The 10,316-nt window shown below is 40.7% G+C and overlaps 1 protein-coding gene across 1 annotated transcript; it reads left to right on the plus strand.

Annotated features, from left to right (window-relative positions):
* The first annotated feature begins 2,523 nt into the window (after nucleotides 1-2,523).
* On the plus strand, nucleotides 2,524-9,622 carry LOC115169845 (G-protein coupled receptor 55). Its single transcript, XM_029725872.1, has 3 exons — nucleotides 2,524-2,602; nucleotides 4,034-4,766; nucleotides 8,636-9,622. The coding sequence occupies exons 2-3, from the start codon at nucleotides 4,041-4,043 to the stop codon at nucleotides 8,849-8,851; spliced, it is 942 nt and encodes a 313-aa protein (XP_029581732.1). The 5' UTR covers nucleotides 2,524-2,602; nucleotides 4,034-4,040; the 3' UTR covers nucleotides 8,852-9,622.
* The last annotated feature ends 694 nt before the right edge of the window (nucleotides 9,623-10,316 follow it).

Below are 10,316 nucleotides of genomic sequence, written 5' to 3' on the forward strand. Positions count from 1 at the left end.
CACCAAACAAAGTCTTAACACATGGAACACACCTTCAGATGTGTTGGGATTAATGCAGAAGACACACTTCGGTTGAATGCATTTGTGCAACTGACTAGGTATCCCCTTTTCCCTTTCATGACCCATAATCACTGTGAGAGACATCTAAACTGAAAGCAATCAAATTTGCCAGCTAGTTTGCCAGGGGTGGTGTGCGCACAGCCAAGAACCTTACTTACAGTCCATTGCACTCATTTGGAGAAAAAAATGGTATTTCCTATTTGTTTCTCTTTTTGACTGGTGACACATCCATTTCTAACTTGAAGGCTGACAGTGATTGTGTAGCTAGCAACTATTCTTGGCTTCAAAACATTCACTATCAGTTTTTCACATAGCCAGAACTACCCAGCATTAGCTAAAAGCTGACAAGTAAACATTGACTAAATTGTAAATGTAAAGCTAACTAGCTACTAGACAAGAGAAAGCGTATAGTTGCTCACATTCGTTCTACATATCAAAGTTTATTCACATTCATACATTTTTTACTCAAACTTTCTTTGTTGTTGCCAACAACAATTACTTTTCCCAGTGTTGTGTGTGATGTTGGTGGTGGTGCTGCTGCACAGTGCTTTTTCTCTCACTAACACACTACTTGTAACAACCAAGAGTGAGAAGGAAGTAGTCATGGGGCAGGGGAAGTGACTCACATTCCAGCAGCAGAGGCCTTTTCAAAATAAATGTCTCTCAACACATCTGGCGACACATTTTTCTAAATAAAAGTCTTACAATGTTTTATATGTTATTTTTATTTGCGGGATCATTTTACCTGCTTCTAACATAGGGGGGTGGGGGGGCATGTCCCCACTGTCCCTCCTGGCTCCTACGCCCTTGGTTACAGTAACTGGGATTAAAGCTGTAGATTCACTTTTCTGGTTCATAGTTTGTGGGTGTTTTTTTGCAAGAGATGCATTGGCAAAGAGAGTCATTGGTACTTGCAAGAGATGCATTGGCAAAATAGAATAACACAATTAGTTACTTACACATCCCATAAAATAAATCAAATTACATCGAAAAATGAATACATGTAAAATGATTAAAAGGAAAGCTAGTGACAGCTGTATAGTGTATGTACAACATCAATGACATTGCAAAACGTTTGGACCTCTTGGTGAAAAGCGTACCTCACTGTTAAACTCATCTCAATTGTTCAAAGGGATGTGACTGACTAACCCCAATTATTTCTGGCTATGTTGCTGACAGACATTGGGCTCTATTCAATCAGAACCGCTTTAATCCACATAGGTATAGGGGTTGTTTTGGTGGTGTTGGAACTGCGTTTGAGTGGCTCCTGGCATTATACCCAAAGTGTTCATTCCCACTGGCTGCACGGAGTCGCATTAACAGAAATCCCATGCAACCTTGTTTACAAGTTAGAACACTGAATTTGAGATGTAATCTACACCTCGATTAGGCTGATAGAAATCCTCATTATTAAGTTGAATGATTTAGAATTTGAGCGTCATTATTTCTCTATTGGGTTAGGATCATTTTCTCGTTCTGACCTAATGTGAGTGGGACGGATGTCATAGGCGTCGATGAAGGGGGACCAAAACGCAGCAGTGCTCATCTTCTTTTATTATTTAAATAAAGTGAACACTTAAACAAAATAACAAACCGACAATAAACAGTTCCATAAAGCACACAGGCTATACAGAAAATAACCACCCACAAAGACACAGGAAAAACAGGCTGCCTAAGTATGGCTTCCAATCAGAGACAACGAAAGACACCTGCCTCTGATTGGAAGCCATACTTGGCCACACATAGAAAAAGAAACATAGAAATAGAAAACTGGAACCAAAAACCCCTAGAACCAAAAAACCCCAAAACACCCAAAACAAACAATCCCCTGAAACGCCCTGACCAACTACAATTACAAATGACCCCTTTACCTGGTCAGGATGTGACAACGGGAGTGGCTTCGTGACAATGTTCAAGAGAGCAGCTGCTCATGGTCTCCCAAGTGGTGCAGTGGTCTAAGGCTCTAGAGGCGTCACTACAGACCCGGGTTCGATCCCAGCTGTCGTGACTGGGAGACTCACGAGGTGGCACACAATTGGGCCAGCGTTGTCCGGGTTAGGGGAGGGTTTGGCCAGCCAGGATGTCCGCTCCTTGTAGCGGGCCGGGTGCATGTCTGCTGACTTCGGTCGCCAGTTGTACGGTGTTTGGGGCGAACATTGTGTCAAGAAGCAGCAGCTCACTAATTTGACAGCTCTAATGCGGTTGACGCTTGATCTGATTGAATCTAGGCCTTTGACTTTTTAAATCTGTATATAATATGTTATTATATGTGGTAGCAGAATGACACTATGTTCTCAAACATATGTGATTGTTCTGATTTGTGTTTGTATTTCTAAGTTATGTCCCAGACATAACCTCTTGTCTGCGGCTGTACCCTGGTGTCGAGAGCACCAATTCAGACTATTGGAGATCTCTCACATAGGAAGTGGTCATGAAAAAAACAAAGGTACTGAAAGCAGAACTGTTGAACTAATTTGTCTGGCACAGACAGACAGACAGACAGACAGACAGACAGACACACCAGCAGGCTGGCATCTATAAGGTAAGGTTTCACTTACTGTATATACTGTATGGTGGTGGGAAAAGTACCCAATTTTCATACTTGAGTAAAAGTAAACATACCTTAATACAAAATGACTCAAGTAAAAGTTAAAGTCACCCAGTAAAATACTACATGTGTAAAAGTATTTGGTGTTAAATATACAGACGGCACCATTTTCTTGTTTTTATTTTATTTACGGATAGCCAGGGGCACAGTCAGACATTATTTACAAACAAAGCATTTGTGTTTAGTGAGCCTGCTCCATCAGAGGCAGTAAGGATGACTTGGGATGTTCTCTTGATGCATGAATTGGAAGATTTTCCTGTCCTGCTAAGGAATTAAAATGTAACGAGTACTTTTGGGTGTCAGGGAAAATGTATGTAGTGAAAAGTACATTATTTTCTTTAGGAATGTAGTGAAGTAAAAGTAAAAGTAGTCAAAAATATAAATAGTAAAGTACAGATACCCCCAAAACTACTTAAGTATTTTTACCTAATTACTTTCCACCAATGATGGTGTTACATCAGTACAACAGAAAACACACTCAGAGAAGAGTGATTATTCAAATCAAACCAATACCTTATCTACAACAACATAATAAACATAACCCGAAGTCATCTTAAACTTAGAAAAAGACTAACTAATAAAAAATGTATAGGTTTGATTTGTGTTAAGCTAACCGTTATTTTACCAGGTTACTTTCATTTAGTTGTACAGTATTTGATGAGACCCAGACACAAACATTTTTTGGTTCAGAATAGTATTTGGCCATACGGCATGCAGACTGGTAGTGAAGTGGTTAAAGTGATGCTCCGGAACGTTGGTATAATTTCAGCCATTGGTTTGGAAAGTGGTGCTCACGAGCTAAAACAGGTCACCCAATTGTATATTACATCATTCATTTTGCATGATATGTGTTACGTCCCGCAAAAAAATACAACAAATATATTTATTTATTTGTGCAATTCGTCCAATATGTTAGGAATCCAATTCGTACAATATGTTACGAATTTGTTGTGCTTAAGACCCCTGACTGCATCTTTAAGGGTTCTCACATTAAATCAGGCAGGCACTGCTTTCATATGTGAGGAGGGTACAGCTACTGTAGGCTACCCACACGACTGAGAAAGGAAAGGAGGTTTTGCATATTGGCACGTGTGTATGTGTGTGTTCATGCGTGCGTGTGGGTGGGTGTTTCAATCTCAGTGCCAGTAAAATGATACATGGGGTATATGGGGACAAGTAATTATCAAAGTAGTGGAAAAATTATTGTGAGGAAAAAAGACAAATCAAAAAGGTAGATAGTATGGCCATAGTTTTTATCCTACATTTTGTGAGACTCATACATAATCAAAACACCATTCCTTTTAGAAAATAAATGACAAAGTCTATTTGAATTGGCTTACCCAACGTCTCCCATTTACTCCTCAGCGGCACCATGAAAACCAACTGCTCCTTCACTGAGGTAGACCGCCTCATGAAATCACTGGAACTTGCCATCTATGTGCCCATCTTTGTGTGCGGCCTTGTCCTCAACATCCTGGCCCTGGTTGTCTTCTGCTTCCTCCTCCGCAAGTGGACAGAGTCCACCATCTACATGACCAACCTGGCCCTCCTGGACCTCCTTCTCCTCCTCCTGCTCCCCTTCAAGATGCACGCCACCATCCACCACTGGGAGGCCCAACACCGCTTCCTCTGCTCCTTCCTGGAGAGCCTGTACTTTGTGGGCATGTACGGCAGCATCTACACCATTGCCTGCATAGCCATGGACCGCTGGGTGGCCATATGTCACCCCTTCCGCGCCAAGCAGCTCCGCTCCCGCCGGGCCGCTCTGGGGACTTGCATCCTGGTCTGGGTGGTGGTGCTGGGGGGCACCTCACCCATCTACTCGTTCCGCACGGCCGGAAATGGGTCCTTCCACTGCTTCCACGGCTTCTCGGAGAAAGGCTGGCGCCCAGATGTGATCAGCTGCCTCTTGGGCTTTGGGTTTGTGGGGCCGGCCCTGGTGCTGGTGGTGTGTTCAGCCCAGAGCATCCGGACACTGGGGCAGTCCGGAAAAGAGAGCCATAAGAACAGAGCCTGTGTGAGGATCATCTACAGCAGTCTCTGTGCCTTCCTGGTCCCCTTCACGCCTAGCCACCTGGGCATCCTGCTGCAGTTCCTGGTGAGTTAATTATAAACAGGCCCGACTCCAGGATGACATGCCTGAGTGGGCATTTTTAATCCATGGGGGGGACAACCAGTATTGCTTTAGAACCCTAATACCACAAGGTAGATTGGTCCTACTACTGTTCACATGTATCTGAAATGTAGCCGTACACATCAACAACCATCGCTTTATATAATAGCACAAGAAAGATACTCGCCCCACAACAACATGTGTATCCGAAATGCAGCCAAACTCCAGTAGGCTACACATAATTTGCGCCTACCAACACACACAGATCAGCTTAACAGGCTGAGCATCACTAATGTATCAAAGATTCTTACAGGCTTCATAACTTAAACTTCAATAATTACAACTATAGGCTACATTTCTGTCGAATTTGTGACAGTACACTACGCAATGAGCGTAACCAAGCCGCTACTTCTCTGGAGAGTTTCAGAAAAGCTGACTAAATAAAACGAAGTGCATATTCTATAGTCATAGCTGATGTGAAATGTCCTACATGACAGTAGCTAATTTCAATCTGCCGTGAATAAGAGTAAATGGCATTCCGAAAGCAACACACACAAACACACAAACACACACGCTATAGCAAATCAAATCAAATGTTATTGGTTGCATACACATATTTAGCAGATGTTATTGCGGTGGTAGCGAAATGCGTGTGTTCCTAGCTCCAACAGTATTATCTAACATTACACACCTCTAAAAAGTAAAATAATGGAATTGAGAAATATAGAAATATTAGGACAAGCAATGTCGGAGTCAAGAGTATAAATATATATATATATAATTGATATATGTGTGTGTGATAGGATGTATAGACATTAAGGAAAGTATGTGGCTAGAATATGTAGTATATCTGAAGAATACGTAGGATAGAGTAGTATATGTACAGCAATAGTTGTATAGGATGGCATTGACTAGAAAACAGTATATACATTTGAAATGAGTAAAACAGTATGTAAACATTATTAAAGTGACCAGTGTTCCATTATTAAAGTCAGTGGTGTAAAGTACTGAAGTAAAAATACTTTAAAGTACTACTTAAGTCATTTTTTGGGATATCTGTACTTTACCAAATATATATTTTTTTACAACTTTTACTTCACTACATTCCTTAAGAAAAGAATGTACTGTTTACTCCATACATTTCCCTGACACTCAAAATGACTCGTTACATTTTGAATGCTTAGCAGGAAAGGAAAATAAGTCCAATTCACGCACTTAACAATTGAACATCCCTGGTCATCTCTACTGTCTCTGATCTGGCAGGCTCACTAAACACAACTGCTTTGTATGTAAATAATGTCTGAGTGTTGGAGTGTGCCCCTGGCTATCTGTACAAAAATAACAAATTGAAAATTGTGCCATCTTGTTTGCTTAATATAAGGAATTTGAAATGATTTATACTTTTACTTTTGATCCTTAAGTATATTTTAGCAACCACATTTACTTTTGATACTTATGTATATTTAAAACCAAATACTTTTACTCAAGTAGTATTTTACTGGGTTACTTTTACTTGAGTCATTTTCTATTAAGGTATCTTTACTTTTACTCAAGTATGACAATTGGGTACTTTTTCCACCACTGATAAAGTGACCAGTGTTTCATGTCTCTGTATATAGGGCAGCAGCCTCTAAGGTGCAGGGTTGAAAAAACGTGTGGTAGCCGGCTAGCAACAGTGAGTAAGTTCATGACAGGGTACTACTACTGGCTGGAGGCCAGCTAGTGATGCCTATTTAACAGTCTGATAGAAGCTCCATGCAAGACAAATCTTCTGATGTATTGCAATGCTTCACTGGTTCAGTCTGAAACTTTGCACATACACTGCTGCCATCTAGTGGCCAAAATCTAAATTGCGCCTAAACTGCAATATTATATTATGGCCTTTCTCTTGCATTTCAAAGATGAAAAAAAAATAAAAAATATGCATGTTTTTTGTTTGTATTATCTTTTACCAGATCTAATGTGTTATATTCTCCTACATTAATTTCGCATTTGAAAGTGTTTCCTTTCAAATGGTATCAAGAATATGCATATCCTTGCTTCAGGTCCTGAGCTACAGGCAGTTAGATTTGGGTATGTCATTTTAGGCGAAAATGGGAAAAAAAGGGTTCGATCCTTAAGATTAAGAGAAGCCCCAAAAAGACTGATAGCCCAAGATGCGCTCATTAAAACAGCACACACTGTGATTAAGAGAAGCCCCAGATAGACTGATAGCCCAAGATGCGCTCATAAAAACAGCACACACTGTGAGCATCGATTCAGGACCATGGACAAAAGGCTACCGCCAGTCAGCGTGATGAAAGGATAAGGGCTGAGATTCTATCCGTGAATTCGGATATCAAGCTAGCACGCAGGCTAGGTAGTGTCGGTATCAGCAGCCAATCCACTAAGGTCTGGAAACTATAGTGCGCTTTGATTGGTCAATAGCAACACGAGTTCAGTTTTTCCCAACTTTGGTCCCACCCTGTTCACGTCCCTCACCCATGCTCACATCGCCCAACGGTCCCCTCGCACACTTCGCTTCCTTCATTGAAAATGCTTCCGTTGTTTCCTCACCCCCAACGTGATATGTCGATCTCTTGTGTAACGTTTGATTCACTGCCAATTTCAAGAGCACAATCAATAGGCTACATTGGTCATTGCCTGTATTCTTGTCATAACAAGGAATTCCCCTCGACCATGCCCACAAATTGTGGAAAACAAACATTATTTCCCATTGACCCCATTGTAAAATAGCTAACTTCGTTGTAACATGTATGTTATACAGAAATAACAAAAACGGCTGAAAAGCTGCTGTGTTGTTCAATGTACATGTAACCAGGTCGAAATCCCAACCTACGGTTTGCAATGATCACATGTAGGCAAATAGAACCTGGGAGAAAAGCCCTATGGCTTCAGGCTATTTGCAGCTATGTGTGTGGAATAGTATATTCCGTTTGTAACTCCACTCACTACTTGTAGCTGTATAGTCCATTTGATTGTGTTGTTGGTCTTGGCTAGCTTAATGTTCCGGTCAGCAGCTAGCTAGCACTCACACGTGGCTGCTAGCACCGTCATGAATAGGGGCATGAGGGAAGCCCTGCAATTTTATGTTTTTCTAAGTAATGAGAACACTCGGGAGCAGGCAATGTTGAAAAGTTATAACTGCCGAAAACAAGCAGAAAACACGAAATTTGCATTTGAAAAAGCTGAAGTTTGAGTGGCCAAGCCAGAACCCGAAGGTGAACATAGCTGTGCAGCGACACTATCCATCCAGCCTGACAGAGCTTGAGAGGATCTGCATAGAAGAATGGAAGAAACTCCCCAAATACAGGTGTGCCAAGCTTGTAGCATCATACCCAAGAAGACTCCTAATTGCCAATATATATATTAAAAAAAAATTAAAAAGTGAGCAGAAGTCCTATTAAATGTCTGTAGGTTATCCTACAAAGGGACTGCGGTTGAAAATTAGCCGGCTGGCTAAAACCGGCACTTTTACTGAAACGTTGATTAATGTGCACTGTCCCTGTAAAAATAAAATAAACTCAAACTCAAACTCGAGGCTGTAATCGCTGCCAAAGGTGCTCCAACAAAGTACTGAGTAAAGGGTCTGAACACTTATGTAAATGGGATATTTCAGTTTTTATATTTAGAAAATTAGCAACATTTTCTAAACCTCTTTTTGCTTTGTCATTATGGGGTATTGTGTGTAGATTGATGAGGGGACAAAACAATTGAATCACTTTTAGTATAAGGCACTGTAAATACTTTCTTGAGGTTATCTTATGTGCATTAATATGTCTGGGACAACTTTTTTTCGTGACTTGACCAGGAAAAACTCTAAGCCTTACAGGAATACCTCTATCTCCTCCCAGGTACGTCAAGACGTGATCCAGGACTGCATGGCCAAGACAAATATCAGCCTGTTCCTGCAGGTGGCCATGAGTCTGGCCAACATCACGTGTTGTCTGGACGCTCTGTGTTACTACTTCATCACCAGGGAAGTGAGGACCTCCAAGCAGACCTTCACCTTCAGGAGGTCCAGGTCCATCAGCCAGAGAAGAGCTACCACCAGCACCTCAGAGCTCTGACAAGACCCATGGAGGGACAAACACTGAGCAGAACTGGTTTAAATTATGTTTCAACCAGTTTTGCCCACTGGGAAATTACTGTGTGTGTGAAATCTTACTAGCTGTGTGAAAAATTCTGCCACTGTTTGAGGACAAGGGACGTTGAGTAGGAAATAGGAGTATTTATTATTGACCTATGCATTTTGGCACAATTTTTCCTTTTGACCTTTTGCAGCCTTACCTCGGACAAGAGTTAACCCTATGAGACCAGATATTTTAATATATTTAACTTTCACTATATTTCACTGCTTCGCTTAAGTAAAACGTTTTAAACTTCTTTGACTACCACAAAATACTTTTAAAGAGCTGAAGCAATTCAAACAAAACATTTTCTTGGAAATGTTCCATTTGATTACAATTGTTTATGCCTTGTGCAATGCCATCTATATGTGTACTGTATGTTCTGACAAGGGACTCATGAGACTTTGTCATCAGATGAGTGATGTGGGCTGAGACAGCACACCACTAGTTTCAACTGACGGCATACGGAGAAAACCTAATTTGTCTGTGCGTATGCTGAATGTCACTGTGGTTACGATAAAACACATGTATACAAACTATGCCTTCAGAAAGTATTCATACCCCTTGACTTTTTCAAACTGTTGTTCTGTTACAGACTGAATTTAAAATGGATTAAATTGCGATTTTTGTGACACTGACAAAAACACAATACCCCATAATGTCAAAGTGGACTTACATTTTTGCAAATTAATAAAAACTGTAAAGCTGAAATGTCTTGAGTCAATAAGTATTCAACCCTTTTGTTGTGGCAAGCCTAAATAAGTTCAGGAATAAAAATGTGCTTAACAAGTCACATAATTAGTTGAATGGACTCATTCAGTGTGCAATAATAGCTTTTAACCAGATTTTTTTAATGACTACCTCATCTCTGTGCCACACACATACAATTATCTGTAAGGTCCCTCAGTCGAGCAGTGAATTTCTAGCACAGATTCAACCACAAAGACCAAGGAGGTTTTCCAATGCCTCGCAAAGAAGAGCACCTATTGGTAGAATGGTAAAAATAAAAAAAGCAGACATTGAATATCCCTTTGAGCATGGTGAAGTTATTCATTACTTGGAAGGGTGTATAAATACACCCAGTCACTACAAAGATACAGGCGTCCTTCCTAACTCAGTTACAGAGGTTAATGGCTGTGATAGGAGAAAACTGAAGATGGATCAACAACATTGCAGTTACTCCACAATACTAAATTAAATTACAGAGTTAAAAGAAGGGAGTCTGTACAGAATTAACATGCATCCTAGGCAGCAGCTACTCTTCCTGGGGTCCAGCAAAATTAAGGCAGTTATACAATTTTAAAAACATTACAATACATTCATTACAGAATTCACAACACACTAAGTGTGTGCCCTCAGGCCCATGCTCCACTACCACATATCTACATCACAAAATCCATGTGTA

Source organism: Salmo trutta, chromosome 31 (genome assembly GCF_901001165.1).
Source record: "Salmo trutta chromosome 31, fSalTru1.1, whole genome shotgun sequence".
Taxonomy (NCBI): Eukaryota; Metazoa; Chordata; class Actinopteri; order Salmoniformes; family Salmonidae; genus Salmo; species Salmo trutta.